This window comes from Phocoena phocoena, chromosome 15 (genome assembly GCF_963924675.1).
Source record: "Phocoena phocoena chromosome 15, mPhoPho1.1, whole genome shotgun sequence".
NCBI classification, from domain to species: domain Eukaryota; kingdom Metazoa; phylum Chordata; class Mammalia; order Artiodactyla; family Phocoenidae; genus Phocoena; species Phocoena phocoena.
Window position 1 is genome coordinate 5631389 of NC_089233.1, and position 24104 is coordinate 5655492.

General features: G+C 43.3%; 1 protein-coding gene and 1 non-coding gene across 4 annotated transcripts in view; both read left to right on the forward strand.

Annotated features, from left to right (window-relative positions):
* Positions 1 to 5807: 5807 nt before the first annotated feature.
* The window catches only part of TRRAP (transformation/transcription domain associated protein), a 109222-nt gene continuing 90925 nt past the window's right edge, over positions 5808 to 24104 (forward strand). For all 3 annotated transcript variants that reach the window (XM_065893133.1, XM_065893131.1, XM_065893132.1), the window contains exons 1-12: positions 5808 to 5968; positions 6378 to 6427; positions 10558 to 10668; positions 11715 to 11819; positions 12796 to 12879; positions 14435 to 14491; positions 15847 to 15972; positions 17237 to 17314; positions 17516 to 17604; positions 18425 to 18521; positions 20706 to 20844; positions 23154 to 23232. In XM_065893133.1, the coding sequence (XP_065749205.1) occupies positions 5869 to 5968; positions 6378 to 6427; positions 10558 to 10668; positions 11715 to 11819; positions 12796 to 12879; positions 14435 to 14491; positions 15847 to 15972; positions 17237 to 17314; positions 17516 to 17604; positions 18425 to 18521; positions 20706 to 20844; positions 23154 to 23232 (1115 nt within the window). In that variant the 5' untranslated portion in view covers positions 5808 to 5868. The remainder of the gene's footprint in view (positions 5969 to 6377; positions 6428 to 10557; positions 10669 to 11714; positions 11820 to 12795; positions 12880 to 14434; positions 14492 to 15846; positions 15973 to 17236; positions 17315 to 17515; positions 17605 to 18424; positions 18522 to 20705; positions 20845 to 23153; positions 23233 to 24104) is intronic.
* Positions 6097 to 6292, forward strand: LOC136135777 (small nucleolar RNA ZL1). The gene has a single exon (XR_010656620.1). It is a non-coding gene; the product is annotated as a small nucleolar RNA ZL1 (small nucleolar RNA).

The window sequence follows — 24104 nt, forward strand, 5'->3', positions numbered from 1 at the left end:
TTGTGCTTGAGAAGAAAATAGTATATTAAGATTATAAATTGAGTTTCAAATATTTGACTATTTCACATTTTTCAAAGGTCTGGTTGTTAGTGGTTTTTGTAATGTACTAAATGCATAAATAGAATAATAACATTTATTACGTTTTTTTCATGTGTAACATTATTACATTGAATAACTATACAGTAGCCATAGATGGTCACATCTATGTAACAGAAGCCACCTGCAAGGCCACTCTGAAGCTGATGTTGATGTGACCCTTCTTTGTCTAATTCCCCACAGGTATCACCTCCCCCAGAAACCTTCCTTCTTCTGGGCTCTCACAGCACCTGTCTTGATGTCAATTCTTGTCACTGAAAATCTTTCTAAAGCAGGTTAGTCGGTCTGTTGGCCCTAGCAAAATGGTATAATTGATTTCCCTTTGGTAACAGAAGGGCAGCAGCCCTAGTGTTAATATTCCTGCCACAAATCCTCATTATCTTGCATTGGAAATGTAACTGTGGGAAGTGGGGGCCACTGAGCTGATAACAATCACCCCCGATCAGCTCTGGAGAGGCTTTGGGGGTTAAATTCTATGGTAGTTTGAAGTAGGCAAAAGGGAGTTCAGGGTGATCTCTTGTTGAATTTACCATGGCTCCAGGCCTAGATCTCAGCTTTACCGGATTTTCTGCTGGAATTTTTCAACCACAGGACACCCAGCCACCCTGTTGAAACCCACAAGAGACCTAGGGAGGATTTGTTAATTCATCACGGGGGAAAGGTTCTTCATAGGGGTGGAGCCCTTAGGGCCAGCCTCCAAGAAGCCCAACAGGTGAGGCAAAGGTAAGCAGGGACTCCAGCACACCAGGGGACAGGGGAGGGAGGATGGCCTCTTGGTGGCTCTCAGAAGGTCAGACTGAGGCCTCATGCCCTGAACCACTCCATGCAGAGACCACTTGTGCAGACTGCTCCTGCCCACCAGAGTGAATATTTTGAGGCTCCCTGTATTCTTTTTAGTGTTCCAGCTGTTCCTATCCTATGGGTTCATACAGTATTATTCCAAACAGGGTACAAATTTATACATTTGTTTATGGGCCGAATTGTGTCCCTTGAGAAATCCATATGTTCAGGCATAATCCCCAAAGTGACTGTATTTGGAGACAGTACCTCTAAAGGGGTAATTAAGGCTAAATGAGGTTATAAGGGTGGGGCCCGAATCCAATAGGACTGGTGTCCTTATAAGAAGAGGAACAGACACCAGAGATCTCTCTCTTGAGAGAGCACAGAGAGGTCATGTGAGCACATAGATGATGCCAGCACGTACTGAGATGATGCCACGTATAAGCCAACAGAAGAGGCCTCAGAATGAAACCTACCTTGGTGGCACCTTGATCTTGAACTTCCCAGTCTCCAAAACTATGAGAAATAAATTTCTGTTGGGTAAGCCACCCAGGCTGTGGTACTTTATAATGGCAGCTTTAGCAGACTAAGACAACACCCAATGGGCAAAAGGAATACATTGGTAAAGAAAGACAGAGGGACTGCCCTGGTGGTCCAGTGGTTAAGACTCTGCATTCCCAATGCAGGGGGCCCTGGGTTCAATCCCTGGTCAGGGAACTAGATCTTGCATGCTGCAACTGAAGATCCCGCACGCGGCAACGAAGATGCAGCGTGCTGCAACTAAGACCCGGCACAGCCAAATAAATAAATATTAAAAAAAAGAAAAAGAAAGAAAAGGAGCTTTCTGTCTAGGAGGGAAAAAAGATGATAAGTGAGTAAATATAATTTCTGATTCTAAGGAAAATTCCAGTATTATGAGAGCTAGTGGGGGGGGGGGCGGCAGGCAATGGTTTTCTTATATTGGGCCTTAAAAAGGCCTCTCTGAGGAGGTGACATTTGAGCTCATCAAGGATGACAAGGAGCCAGCTTTGTGCCTCTCAGGGAAGAACATTCCAGACAGGAGAATTAGCTACAAAGGTCCTAGGTGGGCAGGAGGCACAGCAAGGCCATTGTGGCTGGAACATGAAAAATGAGGCTGGGAGGTGCACAGGCCCAGGGATTGAGGATAAGTTGAAAAGTCTTTGGAGGGTTTTAAGCAGAGGAGGTGCATGATCTCATTTATCTGATAGAGATGAAGTTGACACTGTCCCCAACATCTAATTCAGGAGATAGACAAGAAAACAGGCAAAAATCATAGCAGCATGATGGGTACTTTCTAGGAGAAGCTAAGGCCATGGGAAAGCATGTGAATTTCACCAATGTTACCCTCCCTGCCCCCACAACTGTAGGTCTTTATCACATGCAATTAAACGGAAACTTATCAAAGGATTTGTGTACTGCTGCTTTTTTTCTCGACCCCTCCCCCAACAATATTAAATAACCTCGGATGGCACATTGGTTCCAGCCCTTAGATTTTTCAACTTTACCCAATTTTGGACCTCCTAAATTTGGGGGTTGGCGGTGGTAGGAGCAAAGAGGATTTTGCTTGCAGGTGGGCAACTTCTTCCATGGGGGAAGGAGTGTTCTGACCCACTATATTTCTCCTGCGGCAGAAATAAGTGGCACTATATATATCCACTTACAATCTCAGCGCTTCAGCTGAGGCTTGTTCTTGAGTGGCAACATTAAACAAAAGCAAGGAGCATGTCTCTGAACGTATCTTGTAGGAATTGCAAGCTCTATTTATTACCAGGTGTGAAATATATCTGTCTGAGAAGGGAAAACAAAGATTCTGGTGAGTTAGTGATGATGGGGTGGCGGTGGGGCGGTGCGGGGCAAGCAATGGGGAAGTACTGTCAGGAAGGGGCAGGAGGTGGAGCTAGGTCCTGGAGGGGCTGGAGGTAGGTCAGGTTATCACTTTCATGCTGTCCATTTACCATGATTACCACGTGTTTCCAGGAACAGCTCATCATTCAACCAGTCTCATAGATGGAGTCTGCAGGTGAGGCCTGACAGGGCCTCCTGGTCCAGCCATCACCTCATTTGGGCATCCGGGCCCCACTTTCCCCTCCCTCTCATCATTGCTCTGAGCCAAGGCACCTGCCCCGTCGCGTAGGCGCTGAAAAGCGGTCCACTGCGGTCTAGCCTCGGAGTGATGCAGCTGCAACAGATGACCAGGCCGGCCTCTTCCAGGCAGAACACCTGAGCTCTCCTTTGCTTACAGGGTCTCCATCTGTCTGCAGCTTTCGCCTTCCCAAAGACCCTCCTTACCTCTTCCCCCTCCCCGGGCTAAGAAGGACCCCAGGGCTCAAGCTGGGGAGAAAACCCCGCCCAGCATGCCACGTTCAGTTCAGGGGTGGCCTCTTCCCGGGCCCGTCCGCCGTCTGCTAAGGAAGCCCCGCGGGTGCCCACCGCCTCGCAGCAACCCCCAAGCGTCCCTCTCCAGCCTCCAGGCTTCTGCCAGGATACTTAGGGCAGAAAGAGCCGAACCAAAGACGCTTGTCACTGCCTGCCCCTCCCTCCCGGCCTACGGCCCCGCCCACGCGGACAGAGGTTTAAAGGGCCAGGCAGGCGCACCCGGGCGTGACGCCTCTCCCCACTCCCGCCGCCCGCCCAGGCCGCACCCACTTGGAGGCGGTGCGCCGGGGCCTATTCCTCAGGCGGCGGGCGCGGCCGCTTTAAGCGGGGGTGGGACTGCGTGCTGCGGCGCGACAGCGGCGGCGGCTGAGAGGGCTTAGGTGGGGTCGCGGGCTGGGGCTGCAGGAAGCCGGCCGCCGATGTCGGGGTAAGTGTGGGCAGGCACGGTACGGCGGCGGTACGGCCTCGGGAGGCGCGCGATGCGGCCCCAACGGGTGCGGCGGGGCCCGGGCGTGGGGAGGCCTCTGCGGCGCCGCGGTCAGCGGAGCGATGGAGGGAGGCTCCGAGCAACCCGGGGTCCCTCCGCCCCCCATCGGGGCCCAGTCCGGGTGGCGAGGCCCGGCGGCGGCTCTCAAACCGCCGCCACTGCTGCCTGGGCTGGCCGGGGATCGCCGGGAGGCGGAAGGCTAGTGGCGCGGGAATTGACCCTCGGCGCCCGCCGTAGCCCGGCCCAGGAGGCGGGCGTTGGGTGTCCGGAGAGGGTGACAAAAGGAGGGAAGCCGAGGGCTGTTTGAGGCCGGGGAGCTAGAGTGTGGGGTTGGGGCCCCTTCCCCCCGGAGGCGCCTCCTGTTGCCCTGGCCCCTCTCGGCCTCCACGCAGGCACCTGGCTCGCCTGGCCCGGCGCGCAGAGTGAAGGTACCGGCGTCGACAGCGCCCCCTCTGGCCCGGCGCCGCCGCCTCAGGCCTGGCGCGGCGGGGCGGGGCGGGGCGGCGGCGCCGTTTGCCGGGAGCGGGCGGGGCACCGGCTCCGGCCCGCACAACCTGGGCCGGGACGCGGGGGCGGGACCGAAGCCAGGCCCGGGCCCTTGGCTTCTGGGGTCTTGGAGCTTCTCTCCAGCTTGGAGGCGGGATGGGACGTCTTCCCTCGGGGCCTCCAACCCCCCGGCCCAGCGGATAACGGAGCCTGGCCTCTCGGGGTCTCGGAAAATGGGGGGTTGACGCCTTCGGTGAAGAAGTGGATCCAAGCCTTTAAAAAGTTTGGGCACGACCCACCCGAAGTTTCTTAGGTAGGGAGTGGCCGTGACCCTGAGTCTTGGGTCTCGGTGATGGGAGGTGAAGAGGAAGCAGAAGTCGGGTCATCCAGCGGGGCTGCCAGAATCCCTCCGGTTGGTTTCGTTAGTGACTCTTCCTGCCCCCGGAGCCGGCGGGCTGCGCGGGAACAGCGGCAGGCACCCTCTCTGCTTTTGGTGTCTCGAGAGGGCGGGCGGAAGAGGATCTGTGGCGTCAGGGTGTCCCCATTGCTTGGGGCAGGAGTGTGAGCTGCAAGGGAGCGTATCTGGTAGGCAGGGCCGTTGAAAGGCCTGCAGAAGAGTTAATGGTGTGTTTGTTGAAGAAAGAAGAAAAGCAAGTCATGAAACTGCTCCTTAATGTAGAGTGAAATGTGACTGTTACATTCGCGGGGAGGATGGGTAAGAGCAATTTCACTAGGTTCTCTTAAGAGGGCTCTTAAAATAGAGACCATGTCTCCTGTTTTTCAGCCTGGAGCTGCAGTTCTCAAAGTGTGGTCATCCACACCTGTTTCCAACTCACTGAGGTGCTTTTTGAAGCATTTAGCCTATTTTATGTCAGTTGCAAGCAGAATTTACAGCTTCCTGGACGCCTCCCTGAACCAAGGTCTCTGGATGGTGCTTGGGAGTCCACCTTTGGCTCCTGATTTTAGTGCACAGTGAAGTTTGAGAACCCCTCACCTAAGGTGGTCCAACTACAGTCAGCAGACCAAATCCAGCCAGGTGGCCGTTTTTATACAGCACAAAAACTAAGAATGGTTTTTACATTTTTTTAACGGTTGGGGGGAAAAAAATCAAAAGACGAATAATGTTTCATGATACAACTCAAATGAAATTCACATTTCAGTGTCTGTAAATAAAGATTTATGGATTACAGCCATGGCCGTTCGCTTACAAGTTGTCTGTGGCTATTTTGTGCCTTCAGCAGAGCTCAGGAGTTGGGACAGACCACAGAGCCTGAAATATTTACTCTCTGGCTCTTTACAGAGAGTTTGCTGGCCCCTAGCCTAGGGAAAGACGGACATACCATAGGAAAGAAAAGCATCTGTGTATAAAAATCTTGTTTAGAAATTAATAGACAGTATGGACTTAAGTAACTTTTATTTTCAAAAAAGCAGAGGGAGCAGTGTTGTTTTCTGAATTAATGGAAAACTATTTAGATTAACACAGGCATTTAGGTAAGATTTTCCTAGCGATCATGAACCTGTGCCCTCAGTAAGTTGGTTAATCATATGCTTCTTTTTGTAGGCTGGGCAAACTCATGGTTATAATACTTTTCTCTTGAGAAACAAACTAGCTCAAAAGAAAAATGGCGTTTGTTGCAACACAAGGGGCCACGGTGGTTGACCAAACCACTCTGATGAAAAAATACCTTCAGTTTGTGGCAGCTCTCACGGATGTAAATACACGTGAGTTGATGCTTTTCGTCATTAAGAAATGTGTTGATGTGACTCCTTCATCTCAGTTCAAATGATGTGCACATTGAGATAAGTAGTCACATTAACTTTTATCTTAATTTCCCCTTTCTCTACCTCGTGGAGAAGCAAAGTGATGAGCATTTCTGGCTGGAGCCCCAAAGAGGCACGCGTGTGGGTGCGCGTATGTGTGTATCTGTGTCTTTGTGCGTGCACGTGTATGTTTGGGAGTACGAGTGAGTGTGACTGTTTGTAGGGAACTAGTTATGTGCCTGCTTCTAGACCATGACAGTCAAACTGATAAGATCTGATTGCTTCTCTTAAATTATTAGATCCAGTAATTTTAGGAACATTCTTAACATAATTTCTCAATTAATCTGATGGTTTGTTTTGCCATTTACAGCTGATGAAACAAAGTTAAAAATGATGCAAGAAGTTAGTGAAAATTTTGAGGTATGAGCTTTATATTTTATTTTATATTGTATTTTATAAAGCTTTAAATTTTGAGATATGAGCTTTTCATTTTGAGATAAGTATTCACATGTGCTTTCCTACAGCTTCCCTGTCAGTCTTTTTACTAGTAACTTAAAAATTATCTTTGTTAATGTAATTTGTTGTATTTCAAAATTGAAATTTGTACAGTGTTCTCCAGTTTCTTCACACTGGTGATAGTGACTCCCGAACAGTGTTGAGGAATATTGCTTTTGTTTTGGTTATTTGACCTTTTTCTCTTTTCTTTTCTTTTTTAATTTATTTTATTTATTTTTGGCTGCGTTGGGTCTTCATTGCTGCACGCGGGCTTTCTCTAGTTGTGGCGAGCAGGGGCTACTCTTTATTGCGGTGCGCAGGCTTCTCGTTGCAGTGGCTTCTCGTTGCGGAGCATGGGCTCTAGGTGCACGGGCTTCAGTAGTTGTGGCTCGCGGGCTCTAGAGCGCAGGCTCAGGAGTTGTGACGCGTGGGCTTAGCTGCTCTGCGACATGTGGGATCTTCCCGGACCAGGGCTCGAACCCATGTCCCCTGCATCGGCAGGTGGATCCTTAACCACTGCGCCACCAGGGGATCCCCTTGACATTTTTTTCATTTTCAACTATGGTAGCCCTTTTAGGCATATGCTTTCAGGATACACTCAAACTTTTGTTGTGGATTTGTTATGTTAGGTAATGGATGGTATGGGAATGAGAGCTGGCTGGCAGTTTTGGCTCTCCTGTTTATAACTTCTGCAACTTTGATCAAACAGTTTCTCTCTTCTGGCTCTTACATTCTACAATTTTATATTGACCCATAGGTCCCTCAGATTCTGTTCATTTTTCTTCAGTCTTTTTTCTCTTTGTTCTCTGATCTGCCTTCAGAGTCACTGTTTTTCTGTCATCTCCACATCTGCTGGGATGTTATTTTTAAATTTCAGTTTATTTGTATTTTTGTTTTAAAATTTTGGTTATTGTACTTTCAGTTCTAGAATTTCCATTGGGTTCTTCTTTAGATGCCACTTCTCTGTAGAGATTCCCCATCTTCATTTACTGAGACCATGTTTTCCTTTTATTCTTTGAACGTATTTATAATAACTGCTTTGAGGTCTTTGCTAAATACAATCCTCTATAAAGGTGGATTTTTATTGACTACAGGTCACGTTATCTGGCTTCCTTGCATGTCTGGTAGTTTTTGATTGTACACCAGACATTGTGTGTGACATGTAAGGACCCTGGATTCTGTTATCTCCCTTGGAAGAGTGTTGATATTTTCACTATAGTCAGCAGTTCAGGTGCTGGCTGATCTCACTGAACTTGTGTAGGCTTGGTTTTATGCCATGGTAGAGAGGATCTCTGGGAATCCCAAGGGGTTTCCCAAGTCCCTCTGACTTTGTAGGATTCAACCTCCAAACCCCATCTTTCTGTGGATCTCATCAGAGGTTGATTTTAGACTCTTTTGGGCTGGGGCTAAACTAGGCCTTACTCTGGGGCACGGTCCTTCCTCAGCTGAATGTATGAGGTGCTATCAAGGTGTTAAGGTCTTTGCACTGTGTCGAGGCTGGACCCACAACATCCTCTGACATTGCTAAACCTCTGATGTCTTTCTTCATTTCTCAGTCCTCAAGTGCCCACTCCCTGGTAAGCCTCAGATAGTCTTACCTTCCCTTACCTATAAGTACAGCCCAGTCTTCAGTCAAGGACTCACAGGAGACCATCCACACCCCCTTCTGTAGTTCCTTTTTCTCTGGGGCTTTGCCAGATTCCGGCCACTTCAGCTGTTGCAAACTTTGGTATTTGCACCTCAGCTCAGCAGGACCATCACGCTTTCCTTGGGCTCCAGCCTGCTGAGCCTGGTTGGGAAACTGTACCCAGGCAGAGAGCCAAGGTGGGGCACAGTTGGTGAGTTCCCCTTCTTCTAGAGATCATGGTCTTGCACTGCCTCTGGTCCAGCACCTGAAACTGTTCTCTCATATTTTGTCCTACTTTATGGTTAGTCTGGTGCCAGTTAGTCTCAAAGGCCGAAGAGAAACTCGCTTTTGTTTTAGTGTGGCTATGATAAAACCTTTCTCAGAGTTAATATGATTAAGAACAATAGATAAAATGTTTCCTAGCCTCTGTCATGGTCATTTGAATCACTAAACATTAAATAAATGTTTGTGGGATCGAATTAGATACCCTACTCTCTATAGTAATGGATGGTATTTTTGTTTGCTGAGGGAATTTTTTTGTTTTTTTTGTTTTTATTTAAATAGATGTTTTCCAGGATTTGTTGCCTTGAACTGAGGTGGAAAAAAATCCTGAGATATTTAGAGATGGAGCTAAAGAGCTTTCTCTTCCACCCAAGCTGTTAGTGCAAATTGTTAAAAAAAAAAAAATAAATAAAGCTAAAAAAAAGAGGTGGGCGGTAGAACAGGAAAGGCCTGCATTCTGCATTTTATTGGAAGAACTGCTAGGAGAGAGCCACAGCCCTTAAAGTTTATTTGAGAGGCTGAAATTGTGGAGCTGCCTGTAGATCCTCCGAGTGTGGGCGTGGGGCTCTTTCAATTAAGTGTCTCAACCCTTTCTCTCCTGTTTAGGGTCTGGCAGTTAGCAAGTTAGTTCCTGGCTTTGGTCTCAGATGCATTGATTAAATTAACAGAATTAAAAGTTAGCAAAGTAATAACACTTGGGGCTTTTCCAAATAGTGCCTTTTGAAATCTGATAGGCATTTACCTTAAATGAAATTCAGATGACTGAGTCCTTCGAAGAATGAAATACTAGAATGACCACCAGTAGGTAATTCTAAATTACCACCACTGTTATCCCAGAACAAAATATTTAAGTGAAATTAAAAATTCCCAGTGGTTTAAGGAATCTTAGAAATTCATTTCATTAACCACTTAGGGATAAGATTCCAGGCTAAGTAAATATCACATGGGCCATTTCCCAGGGCAGAAAATAAAGAAATGTTGAAGTTAGAAGTCACAGGAAGCATTCGTATGGATCAAAAAGCCAGGGGCTAAGTTGAAATACTGGCAGAATAACTGGGCACCTTGTTGAATCTTTACTGTGGGAGAAATTTGAAACTTAGATGTTTGAAGGCTGTGGAATCTGGATGGTATGGGCTGACGTGCAGATGAGCTTGATTTCTTGATAACCTTGATAATGTTCCATCATGACTCTTACCCCTCTTTTCCTTCAATCCTTGAATGTGGGTGTTTCGTAAAAAGTCTTACCCTTTGGGGTTGAAAGGTGACAAATACAGTTCTTGTCCCCAGTGGATTCGCAGTCTGCTTGGGGAGGGGCTGGTGAGGTGCTGTCTGGCTCCTAGGGGTGCCTCTTGACACACAGCGTGCTGTGGGCACGGGGCCCCTGGAATTGAGCTCCGGGTTGGCCGTGGGAGACCAGTGCTCAGGTGCGCATCCCAAGAATGGCGGTTCTTTCTTTGCTCCCGTGGCAGCGTACTCTTTTCTGGTTTTTGCCTGTATTTCCTTCTTTATAGACTACTCAGGTAATAGACAACCCCATGTCTTTATCTTCCTCCCAGATCAGTGTCTGGAGCTCCAGACACATTTAGCTGCCCAGATGCCTTGACTCACCAGCTTCTCAGACTCATGATAATAAAAGTTTAAATTTCTTCCTCTTATACTCCCATCCCTGCCATATTGAACTAGAAAAAGTTCAATATGTACCTTTTACACTCAGCCTTTCTCGTCATTTTGTGCCTTTGCATGTGCTTTCCTTAGAACCTTTCCCACTTTCTCCCGTGGTTAACTCCTGCTGGCCTTTTAGGTTTTAGTGTCAGCATCACTTCTTCGGGAAGGTGGTCTCTGCCATTGGTTCCATCCAGTCAGTCATGCCCCATCGTTCAGTTCCCTTAGTTAGGTGAACATTCTCCACAGTGCGAGTGTTTCTAGGTTTACCAGTAAATTTTAGCGTTTAGTTCTCTCTAATTGGATATCAGAAGCAGCAATCATCTTAACTTCTTTAAAACTATGTTATCACTAAAGCATCTGAAAGTATTAAAAATTACTGTCAGCTCTGCTACAATTTTTTCCTTTTGAGGTTATTATAATATGTGAATTTGAATATGTACACAACCCTTTATGGGGTTTTCTTTTATTTTTGCATAATTAGAATGTCACTTCATCTCCTCAATATTCTACGTTCCTGGAGCACATCATCCCTCGATTTCTTACATTTCTTCAAGATGGAGAAGTTCAGTTCCTTCAGGAGAAACCAGCCCAGGTAAACCTGTTCAAAAATATAATGAGAAAAAAATGTCCTGCTGTACTAGTGCAAGCACTTAAGAATGAAAACAACTCAAAAAACTTATGGCTCCCCTTAAAAACAAAAGAAATTTTGTCATATAAGGATAACTTTGTCCAAGGCCATTGCCTCCTCAGCTAAATATCTTGGTTTTATTTCCTCATAGCCATCTCTTTCACAATTTAAATTCTTCACATTTACTGACCAGTGACGTGTGCATATGCTATGTATTATAGCCAAATTCATGTGTATATATAGGAGGGAGCAACAGTTTCATGACCCTTCCCATACCTGTTACCCAGCTCTGATCTTACTATTTTCAGTTCTTGTAACTCTGGCCAGTTTTGTTTTATCTATACCCCCACCCACTCTTTGCCTCCCCCCTCTTCGCCTTGATTATTTTAAAACAGTCCCATCATAACTTCTTTCCATAAATATTTCGGCATGTATCCCTTAAAAATAACTTTAAAAATTACCATAGCACTAGTGAAAGTTAATTGCTAAACAAAGCACTTTTATGTGGTACCAGTTCAAGATCTACCTATTTGACCTACTTTTTTAGTTGTCAGTTCTATAGACAAGATCATGAAAGATTAGCACAGCTTATGATGTAATTAGTCCTTAGGCCCAAGGTAATTGGAGAGTACGTCAGAGGAGCTAAACAGAGCTTATGAAGGGAGACTGCAAATGAAGTTCACTTGGTGTTTTGCTCTTTTCATCTTAAATTCACCCCACATGCACACATTAGTGTCCTCCTCCTGGCAATACCGATAAGGTGTAAAAGAGGAAAATTTGGCTTACTTGATTTGGTACACAGTTGTAGAAATACTGAAAATACTGGTTTGCAGTACATGCTTTGGATTACATTTAAATAATTTACAGAACCATTTCTAAAATGGGCTCCATCTTATTGTATGGTGGTTACCAGTGCTGGGTACAGCTGTGTGACACTTGTAGGATGCCAAAGAGTTACCTTGGAACTCTTGGAAGGATTTCATATTTACATTTTTGTTTCTCTTCAACAGCAACTGCGGAAGCTCGTTCTTGAAATAATTCATAGAATACCAACCAATGAACATCTTCGTCCTCATACAAAAAATGTTTTGTCTGTTATGTTTCGCTTTCTGGAGGTAACTTTTGAGAATTTTTATTTGGCCACATTCAAAACTTTTAATGATTTTCTTACTGTAAAATCCTGCATTATACAACCTTTTCACTAAAGTTCTGATTCACTTGAGTAGAAATTTTTTTAATGTCCATTTTCTTCCGCTTTGCCAACCAGATTACTAAGAAAGATTATTAAATGAAAATCTTTTTTTTTTTTGAGTCACTGAGGGATTGACTAGACATAGTGGGAATCTGAAAGTGGGTGGTGGTCAACAGACTCCGAGTACAGGGGTCATTGGCTTTGTGCCTCTATGTTTGTGTGTCAGGCGCAGTAGATGCATAGTAGTCAAAGAGTTGCTCAAATTCTTGGGGTTAATCCATTTGGTACCTGTTAAGCTAACCTCTGAAATTGTTTTCTTGTTGTCCTTAGTCTTGGTGTGTTTAGAATTCTGTCATGTTTCTGGGCCCCTTGGAAAGATGAGCTCTGTAGGGGGACTGAGTTGAGTTCAGATCCTGGCTCTGCCATGTATTAGCTCTGTCATGTCAGCCCCATTCTTTCCTGCCCCAAGCCTTCGCTTCCTCGTAGTAAGATGTGGAAGGCACCCCGCATGCAGACAGTGTAAAGTGTTAGCACAGGGCCCAGTGCATGGTGGCTGCTCACTCATTGCTCTTTTGGCAATATTTTCAAACAATGAAACGTGTCTGCTGGGCCGTTAAGACCTTGCTTCGTCGTGTGACTTGCCTTAATTGCCAGTTACTCATTTGTCTGAGTGTTACTCTCACAGGACCTACTGGCGGGCTATACTTCAGACAGTCCACCAAAGACTGCGAAAGCTTCCTCTCTGGGACAGCTGTGTTCTGTGGGTTTATGAATTTTCTACAAACCAAATCTAAGTTGGTTGATGGAGGGTGTATATGCAGAAAATGCTTAGAAAATAGTCTTTAGATTAAAATAAGTTTTCAGAAGTATAACTCTTTTTAAATGCTTTTTTTTTTAAGACGGAAAATGAAGAGAATGTTCTTATTTGTCTAAGAATAATTATTGAACTACACAAACAGTTCAGGCCACCCATCACCCAAGAAGTAAGTGTTTATCTTGATAGCATTTATAAACTGTGCTGACAAATTGCTTCTGTGTGAATTTTTTACCCTCTTTTAGAGTTGACAGAACATATGCTGCTTTCAGTCATAAAAAATATCGCCTAAGTTGGGGGAAATTCTTTGCGGGTTAAACAGTGACTTTTTTCTGAATGTGTACATGAATATTTTGCTGAATTTGTTCAGTATTTGAAATGTGTTAACCAACCAAACTGGCAGGGCTCTTTGGGTGGTTCTGGTACTTACAAGTCTGAGATGCCCCAAGGCTCCAATGGCTTTTATACAAGGGTTCAGATGTGGGTTCTGAAGTCAGAGCTGGGTTTGAATCTCAGTGTGTAGTTGAGTAGCTGTGTGACAGTGGGTAAGCTCTGAGCCTTTTGGAGCCTTTTCTGTAAAATGGGGACAATCACAGTATATCCTCAAAGATTGCTTGGAGAATTAAATATAAAAGTTAAAGTTCTTGGGCTTCCCTGGTGGCTCAGTGGTTGAGAGTCCGCCTGCCGATGCAGGGGACATGGGTTCGTGCCCCGGTCCGGGAAGATCCCACATGCCGCGGAGCGGCTGGGCCCGTGAGCCATGGCCGCTGAGCCTGCACGTCCGGAGCCTGTGCTCTGCAATGGGAGAGGCCACAGCAGTGAGAGGCCCGCGTACCGCAAAAAAAAAAAAAAAAGTTCTTAGCGCAGTGATTGGCATCTGCAGAGTCAGCATTAAACAGTCTGTTAGCCATAATTAACATACTGTCTTTTCTGATGATAATCTTGGTAAATGCCTGTTGTAGATTATTTGGAAATTGAAAGACGAAATAGAATTCCTACCATCTTGAAAACAATATTTAATGTCTTGGTGATTTCTTTTCCTTTTTCCCACCTTATGTATTTGTATGTTTACATAATCACAATACTACTGTGGATGACATTTCATATCCTGATTGTTTCCCTTCACATTCTATGTAAGCGTTTTCCCAATGATAAAAAATGTTTTGTAAAGTTAATTTTTAATGGATATATAATATTCTTTCATATTCTTGGATATTTAGGGTATTTCAAAATTTTTATTTTATGACTAAAACTGAATATCTGTTTACAATTCAAATTATTTTGTAGACTGGGTTTATAGAAGTAGAATTACCAGATCAAAGGTGTTAATGTTTAATGCTTCTGATACATATTGTTACATTGGTTTCCAGAAAGGCTTCAGCCGTTTAAGCTTCCCTTAGTATAGTATAGTATGGTTGGGGGGGGGGTGTCTCCTTATTTGCACTCCCTCCAACATGGTGTGCTATTACTTTTTGAAAGGCAAAAAGTGACATTTATTATCATTTTCATTCCATTGCTCTTCCTGAATTAGAACACTTGTTTTCTGTTTATGTCTTTTTTTGTGTGTGTGTTCACATTCATTGCCTATTTGTATCTTGAGTCTGACATTTTTCTTGCCTGTTTTGTGAGTTCTTACATATGGAAACTATTGATGTTTTTCTTATTTATTGTAAGCATTTTCTGTTTATAAATATCTTCCTAATACGGTCTGTTTTTTTTTTTAGATTCATCATTTTTTGGATTTTGTGAAACAGATTTACAAGGAGCTTCCAAAAGTAGTGGTATGCTGTTTTTAATATTATTTGAATTTACTGTTTATATTTATTTATTACTTCCTCATTCCAAAGGGTTGAAGGAATAATTGGAGGGATGCTAATTTTACAATGGGGAATATTTAGTGATGGTTAAAATCTAGGTTGATAAATTAGCCCTTAGAAAAAAAGAGTTCTTTTCATTTCATTGTTTAGATTAAATACTGTATTTTTGACGTAAAAGCAATATATTCTTATTGTAGAAATTTTGCAAAAAAGGAAAATCATCCATAATTATTTTTTCACTTATAAGCAACCATTGACGTTGATGTTTTGTTTTGAGTTTAACTTTGTGCTTTGTAGAGATGGTTGCCCTCATATTCTTGAAGCTTTTTGGGGGAGTGGTGTATACTTTCAGCATTTTTCTGTATCTTGAAAATTTTTTCCTGTATTGAAAAAACTGTTTCCAAGCAGTGCCACCCATATAAAAGTGTGTGGAGTGGAGGAGGAAAGGCTCCTCCCTACCATGCTCTCATTTACTGGAAGGAATCACTGTTACAGAAGGGAACGTCCTTCAAGACTCTTCTGTGGCAGTCATAATTTTTAGCGACCGATAATTTTCTGTCATATGCATGTACCTTGACCATCTCCCTATTGCTGGTTTCCCCCATTTTCAATTCATTACTGTCACAAATTATACTTTGGTAAAAATCATTGTGCATAAATGTGTTTATGTTTCAGAGTTTCTATTTTCAATTTTTTTTTAAGCTTAAATTTTTTTTTAAATTAACACATGGTAAAATTGACTTTTTGGTTTTTTAAGGATTTTAACCTGCTAATAGTGTATAAAACTTAAGTTGCGTTCTGAGTTATCAAGTTATCATTGTGTCAACTACCATTTTGATCAAAGAAGAGCTGCTTTTCATACGAAGCTGTCTTTTTTAACATGAAGCCCAAATTTTATTGAGAACTAAGGATGCCAGTGAGGTCCTGGCCTTTTAAAATGTTTTCTGTACTTTGTTTCTGTTCCATACTTGATCTCTATTTAGGAGACTATGTGGAAAGTTAATTCAGTAGGGATCAGCTCCTAGTTTCTTATCACTGGAGAGATGGGTTACATCCTTTCCGCCTCACTGAGGTGGTAATATAACATGACATACATTTCATCTTTTATCAGCCAGGAAAAAATAGTAGAAAATACAGCAGGCAAGTTTGTTTTCTGTTGTTGGAGGCGGCGGGTGTGTCTGTCATGTTATCTTCATAGTCCTGGAAAAAAAGAACACCAAGTACTGTGGGGTTGGTGCAGTATAAAAGGGTAGGACATTCGATTTCTTCACCACATGTCAGGTGTAAATGACTTCTGTTTTTTTTTTTTTTTTCTGTAGAACCGCTACTTTGAGAACCCTCAGGTGATCCCCGAGAACACAGTCCCCCCCCCAGAAATGGTTGGAATGATCACAACGATTGCTGTGAAAGTCAATCCTGAGCGTGAGGACAGTGAGACGAGAACAGTAAGTGTTTCGGTTGTTTTGCTTTTTGCTTTGCTTTTATCCACGTCTCCTGCCCTTGGTAGAGGAAAAATGAGGTATTGACTTTTTAGACCACTTAAGTTTTTTGTTTTTTTCTTACACACATGGAGGGATTTAGAATAAGCAAACAAACGTGTGTGCGCGTGCAAGAGAGTGTCGCTGATTGTGCTCTGCAGGTATGCATGTGAGCTGTTGCTCACCAAATATACAAAGATAACATCGTGGTGGAATCCAGAACCAGAAAGAGCAGCTGACCCGGCAAGGGGGCCTCCGTTCTGTCCTTAGCTTCAACATTAGTGAAGTCCCTTTAAGCTACATATAAATTTGTAGTTCAGTGCCTGACGGTGTGGGCTCTGTGGACAGAAGTTCTGGGATGATGTTACAGCTCTACCACTTGCATTCTTTGACTGTAGGAAAGTTCATGAACCGTAGTTCTGACCTTATTTTCCCTCTCATCTGAAAAATCAGTCTCATGGAGTTTTGTGAAGGTAACGCTGGTACTGCCTGCAGCTAATGCATTAGATTTGTAGTATTTGCCCCATAGGGAACATGTATGAGCATTTACTGTGACTGTATTTTTATGATTGAATCAAGACTATCATCTGTATTTGTTTTACTGAAATGGTTTTGCAGAATGTTTCACTTTGAGCTAGGATAAACAGGAAATTACATTTTGAATGAAGCTTTCATTCCTTTGTTCTTCCTGAATTAGAAACTTGTTTTCTGTTTATCAGTCTTTGTGTTTCTTTTTTTGCTTGTCTGTTCCTATCCATTTATCACGCATTTGTATTTTGAGTCTGACATTTTCCTTACCTGTTTGAGTTTTTATATATTAAGACTATTTTTTTCTTATATTTATTGTAAGCATTTTTCCTGTTTATAAATACCTATGAATAAAACTAGGTAAACTTGTACTTCTTGCTTTTTTCTTGCAAGTAAGCAAGATAATAGATTAAAAATTTTTTTTTAATTTCTCCTGTGATTTGAATCTCTTAAGTTTTGACAAATTTTCCTGAGGTTTTTACTACAGGTATGACATTGTAAAATATGAAAACCTTTATATTAAATAACAGTTCTATGTACTTTGTTTTCAAAATAGTTTATTTCACCACAGATAATTATGAAGGCGTGTCAGTATTTTCCCTTGCCTTTATTTCAGTGGGGTGATGTGCAGTAGTGGCACACTGATTAGGGCTATTCTAAGTGCCACGGGGATAACCTCAGTCCTCCTGTTCCTCTCTTGCAGCATTCCATCATTCCAAGAGGATCTCTTTCTTTGAAAGTGTTGGCAGAATTGCCCATTATTGTTGTTTTAATGTATCAGGTATGCATATTGCTTAGTAGCTTCTTGGGTTTTGGGCTTCCTATTTTACAACAAAGTTTACACCTAATTTTCTGTGGCAAATAGATGTGTATGATACACATGTGCTAACTAATGAATCTCATCACAGTTTCTTTGGTATGCCAAATTATTTTGCTATAAGCAGAGTGTCAAAGCATGACAATCTGATATGTTTGCTTTTAGCTCTACAAACTGAATATCCACAATGTTGTTGCTGAATTTGTGCCCTTGATCATGAATACCATTGCAATTCAGGTATCTGCACAAGCCAGGTGAGATTTCTTTGGTCAGTGATGTAGCTGACTACCATAGTTCTTTAATCCAAGTAAAAATGTACTTGCTGTCGTCATTTGTAAGACAAGAAAATTTTGAGTGATAAAATTTTGGTTAAACTTATATGTATTTTTGGCTTCCTGAAGTTGTATTTCGATGATGGGTGACATGTCTCAGTCTTTGGTGTCTTGTAAATTTAGAACTATCATTAGGCATTACTGTCCTCAATTACAGCTTTGGGATATTCCAGGCTCTCTCACCTTCAAGCCTTTGTTCTTGCTGTTCCTCTCAGCATGAGGGCTAGGAAGCTCTTTACCCCCTTCGTTCTTCCTCACCCATCACCCTTAATCACTGACTCATCCTTGAAGCCTCCCAGTGAAGCTTTTTCTCCAGCCTCACAGCATTCCTCCTAAGATCTTTGTCACTTGCTCTCTTGACTTGCGGCCTATCTGTCTCTAAGTCACTTGAGAGCAAGAGCTGAGGGTGAATCAGCCCTAACAGCCTCTGTGGCCACAGCAGGGGTCTTCCACTGGTCAGACAGGTGCCCTCGTGCTGTCTTCTGGGGAAGCAGGTCAGTCTCGCCTTGGCTGTGGGGATTCAGATTGTGGCTGCTGCCCGGCGGCCTGGAGATCTGCCTGCTTCATGCCTTTAAGGCCTTTAAGTTAGTTGGAACTGCATAAAAGTGTAGGCGCGTTTACTGTTGCTGCTGTGTAGAAATCAACCTTTTGCGCTTAGTAATTACTATAGGCTTTTAACTAATAGTAACATCACTGAAAGAGTTGAGAGCTAATATTGTTAATTTTGTTCATGTCTCATTAGGCAACATAAGCTTTACAACAAGGAGTTATATGCTGATTTCATTGCTGCTCAGATCAAAACGTTGTCATTTTTAGCTTATATCATCAGAATTTACCAGGTAAGTTCATTGACTTTTGTTTTAAGTCAGGTTTACTGAGATGTAATTTACATGCAGTAAAATTCACCTTTTGTAGGTGTACAGTTCGCTGACTGACAAATGTATACAGTACAAATGCATACCTAACCACCAGTACATCAGAATACAGAACATGTCCATCATCCAAAAAATTCCTTTTATACGTTTGTAGTCAATTTCCTCCTCCCACCTCCAGTCCCTGGCAAGCACTGGTTTGTTTTCTGTCTCCATAGTTTTGCCTTTTCCAGAATGTCATAGAGATTAATCACTTGGTGGACAGTATTTGTAACCTTTTGAGTCTGGCTTCTTTCACTTAGCAGTAATGCTGAGATTCATCCTTGTTATTTTATTGGTGGCTTGTTACTTTTTATTCGTGGTTAGTTGTCTTAGTCTGCTCAGGCTGCCATAACAAAATACCATAGACTAGGTGTAAACAGCCAAAATTTATTTTCTCACAGTTCTGGAGCCTGGAAAATCCAAGATCAAGGTTCCAGCAGAGTTTGGTTTCTGGGGAGGCCTTTCTTCCTGGGTTGAAGGTGGCCACCTTCTTGCTGTGTCCTCCCATGGTGGTGAGGGGGACAGAGAGATCTCCTTTTCTTCTTTTATAAGGCCACAGTCCTACTGGACGAGAGCCCCACCTATGATCTCATTCAACCTGAATTACCTCCTAAAGACTCTTATCTCCAGATACAGTCACAATGGGAGTTAGGGCTTCAACATATGAAATTTGGGGGGGATACACAGTTCAGGCCATAGTGGTGTATTCTGTCGTATGGGTGTAATCATGGTGTTTATCCATTCATCAGCTGATGAACATTTGGATCATTTCCAATTTTTTTAAAGCATTTTATCAAGATATAATTCATATACCATAAAATTCACCCTTTTAAAGTGTACAGTTCAATGGTTTTTAGTTTATTCACAGATTTGTACAACCATAATCACTATTCAATTTTAGAACAATTTTTTCTCCCGAAAAAGAAATCCGTACCAATGAGCAGTGACTTCCATTCTTCTCTGACCCACCAGCCCCTGGCAACCACTATTTCCTGTCTTTATAGACTTGCCTGTTTCATTTTTGGCTTAATAAAGCTATATAAATATTTGCACACAGATTTTTATGCGGATGTATGAGGTTTATTGACTTTTGCTGTTATTGGAAGTTGTGTGTTATAGCAAATTATGTGCGAGAGATTGGAACTTCAAAAAATGGCATTATCAAGTAAAACTGATAAAGAGGTTTTGGAGGCTTTTTTGAGGAACCTGTAGAGTAGTTTTATTTTTGTTTTTCCCACTTGGAGCTGTGGTCTCTTCTTACTTAAATCATAAGAACTTGAAGGAAAAAATTGATACCTTATCTCTCATTAGTCTTACAGTTTTTTTGAATAAAACTCTTGTATAGAGGTGGTTATTCTAAAGTATGGAATAAATTTAGTCCTGATCTATTCTAGAGCAATGGAATTGTATTATAATTGATCAATTTTTTAAAGATTTTATTTCAGGAAAGTAAAAATGAAAATGTGTGTGTCAATTGTTTTTATTCTAAACTACCTTTGAAAACATTTGTAGCCTTCTCCCCCCTCCCTTTTTAATGTGTTTATCTCGATAATGATAACTTACACTAAGAAAATGGAACATTTGTTAAAAAAAAAAAAATCTGAATTAGATACCCCTTGATATTTTAGTCAGCTTGAGTTATTGTGAATAACTTCCTGAAACACCTCAAAAGGCAGTTATGACTGGAGCTCATTCTGAGCTGATTAAAGGTGTCTTTGGTGTCATTCACAACTTACATCAATGGGACGACTCAGTAAATAGTTTTGTTTTTTAACTTCAATATTTATTTCTTCCTCCTTCCCTCTAACAGGGAAGCAATACATATTCACTGTTGAAAGTTGGGAAAATACAGAAAATACAGGAAGGCCTCCATGATCCCATGATGTAAAAGAAACTGCTCCATGTGGCTGCCCCTCCTCCCAGGGTGGCATTGTGCACACAAACTGCTAAGACTTTTCGGATAGTACTTGTGTGTTAGGCCTATTACTTTCTGAGGGTCCTTTGAGCCAAGCTTAGTCTTACTGAATTTTTTAAAAGTTTATAAAACTTGGGTTTTTCTTAACAACCGCCCATCAGTATAACTGTGTTGTTTTCCTTTTTCTTTTGCAGGAGTTGGTGACTAAGTACTCTCAGCAAATGGTAAAAGGAATGTTGCAGCTACTTTCAAATTGTCCAGCAGAAACTGCGCACCTCAGAAAGGAGCTTCTGATTGCCGCGAAGCACATCCTCACTACCGAGCTGCGAAACCGTACGTCTGTCTTGCCTCTGGCCACTCGCCTGTCTGTGAATGTGGGCCTGCTGGCGGTCCATTGTGTGCTGAGCCTGCAGCTCGCTCAGTATTTTGGCTCTGTGTGTCCTTTCTTTATTGCTATTTTAGATGTATTTTTTCTCCTTTATGTGCCTCTCTACCTCCCCCTCTCTCTGCCTGCCCATCCTTCCTTCCTTCTCTCTCTCTCTCTCTGTCTCTCTCCCCATCTTTTTTGCCTGCCACCAGGGTTCTCCCTTTGTCTTCTCAACAGTTTCATAATTAATGTGATAATTTCCTTAGCACAGTTTATGGTCTGGGTATCTCTTAGTACTTCTCTGCCTTCTGACTGCCTGTCTTTTGACATTGCAAATAGCCATTTGCTTTCTGACTCACAGCCAGCAATCTTTAAAAGGTGAGAAGAAAACAGTGTTTTCTTTCTCCATGTTGTGAAAATGATGGAAGAGTTTTAAATGGGATGTTTTAAAATCTGTTTACTGAAGTGACTGAGTTGTGTCTGGAGCACCATTGTCAGATTAATTTTCGGTATTCCTGCCATTGGAATAATAAGGACTTTGGAGGTGCATTGGGGAGCCACGGAGCAGGAGGTTTCTCCTTGTTGAAGTGCTGACAGATTAAAAACCCTTCTCATGGTTATCAGATAACCTCTGATCCGTCACACACGACCAGGCCCTCTTTTGAGACCATAAAGCTTGGTTTCAGTCTTGTTAACGCTACAAAGATTGACAGATATCCAAGATGCTACTCTCCAAGGTTAGATCGTGTTAGGCTGGTTTAATTCAGCTTTTAAAGGCTGCTGTTGCTTTTTTTTTTTAAACAAGATGCTTTATTTTGAAGCCTGTAGTGGTTCCCAGACTTAAACAGGTAACATCATGACATCTCAAGAAGTTTTCATTGAAAGAAACCTATAAAGAATCATGTTAAATGTTAGCCATATTATAAATACAAAACATGCATGCATATATTTAAAATTTACACATCCACTACCAAATGTTAGTGAAAACATTCCTTTGTTGGCATCCAAAATGATACCAGACGGTCACCCATTTGTGCTAATCCTGAGGAGCAGTAGTTTGGGAAAACCTGACTGTTTAACAGATTTACCTGTTTCCCTAGAAAATCTGATTCTGGGTCTTTTTTTTTTTTTTTTACGCGGGCCTCTCACTGCTGTGGCCTCTCCTGTTGCGGAGCACAGGCTCCGGATGTGCAGGCTGAGCGGCTATGGCTCACGGGCCCAGCTGCTCCGCGGCATGTGGGATCCCCCCGGACCGGGTCACAAACCCGCATCCCCTGCATCGGCAGGCGGACCCTCAACCACTGCGCCACCAAGGAAGCCCCTGATTCTGGGTCTTGAATGTGATCTGGAAGCCAGTGCCATGCAACTTAATTTCTTCTCTGCACGCATCACTCATCCCCGCAGCCGGCCCTCCGGCATGTGGGGTCTCAGCCCTTTGCATCTTTCCTTTGTGCCTCCTTCCTCCTGGCCACCTCGCCGTGGGTAGCGGGGCACGTCCCCTCCTCCGACCTCAGGGACTACTTGTGGCTTCTCTCGTTTTTCTTCCTGTGCTGCCTGGCTGTAGGAGGCATCTCTCCAGTGTGCATGTGTCTTGTACCTTTGATCCTCAGTAGCTATTTGCTGGCGAAGAATGTACTGTTTGCTCTACTGTTTGCCACCCTGTGTGCGCAACCTCGGAAACGCCGGTTGTCCCTGAGTGGGGACCAGCTGTTCCACCCCGAGAGGGCCTCAGCCTGCAGAGGAGCGGGGGGAGGTTTGGTGGTGGCTCTGCCTGGGACCCCTAACTTGTGACCCATGCCTATGAGAACACTAGGATGTCCTAGACCTTTGTAATTCCTATGGAGAAGTATCCTTATTTCTCCGTAATGACTAACCTCACAGTCTTGAAGAAGGACGACTTCAGGGCAGTGAATAAAGGGGCCTTTAGGGAATACTGTCCCCTTGGGTGGATCATGCCAGCTTTTAAGGACAGTGGACAGCACCTCCCTTGAAGCATTGGGGGCGAGTTCCCCTCCAGCGATACGAGGCTCACGGTTTCTTAGTTTATTCTCTGACACTGAATGTGGTCCTGACCGCGTCTCTGTGACACGTGGCTGGTGTGGCCCAGCACAGCCAGCGTCTTAGACTAAAGTAGCTCGTGTGCCTTCATGTTCCTCACGCTGCCCCACATCTGGATTGCTCATTGGTACAGGCTGGCTCCTGTGAAAGTACTATTAAGTGACTTCCACACCCCTGGTTTGGTTGGTGATGTATGCAATGGATGTTTGTGTTCCAGAGTTCATTCCTTGCATGGACAAGCTGTTCGATGAATCCATACTAATTGGCTCAGGATATACTGCTCGAGAGACTCTCAGGTATGATGTTGAACCCGTGATATCTGGTCTATTCAGTGCCAGGGACCGTGGATCCTGACACTTCCTTAGCATTTCAACGAGCGTGGACTGTTGGGCCTTTTCCTCTCCCATTGGATTTAGAATTGCAGGAAGTTTCGGAAACGCCTTAGTTTGCTTCTAGTGCCTTGGCTTAATCAGAGTAGTTGTCTTGATTTAAATTGTAGGTAGAACTATCTGACTAGTTAGTTGTTTTGCTTTCTAAGTAGTAAATGCACCTTTTTATTAAAAAAAGAGTATTTGATAACCTACCAAGAAGAAAGGAGAGAAAACTTTGGTTCTCCATAAGGAGATCAACTAACGTGGCTAATATTTTGAACTGTTTCCTCCTAGTCTTTATTTCTCATGCATTTTATAAAATAAATATAGTTGTGATCATGCTTCTTATTTCTAAAGGAAAGAATTAACATTTAATCATCTTTCACAATGTAAAATGGATCAACATTAGTCATTTTTTGGTTCTAACAAGGGAGGTGTGATTGATCGTATGAAAAATATGCAGAATATTCTGAATATGGTGTAGACGGTTCACTGTGTTTTCTGTATAAAACACTGTTGTAAAATATCGAGTAAGACATTCTTTATAACTTGGGGTTGAACCCGCCTGAATGGATGTTAGATTGATACCCTCCAGTGGTTTCTGTCGGTCGCCCTTAGACAAAACCCAGACTCTTGACCATGGCATGCGGCCCCCCGCGGGGTTTGACTCTGCTCTCTCTGCCTGACCTGCTGCGGCCATGCGGGCCTCTGCGGCTCCTCGGCTCCCCCAGGCAGTTCCCAATCAGGGCCTTGACCTGCCAGTTTCCTCCAGATGGAAATGTCCCTGGCTGAGGTCA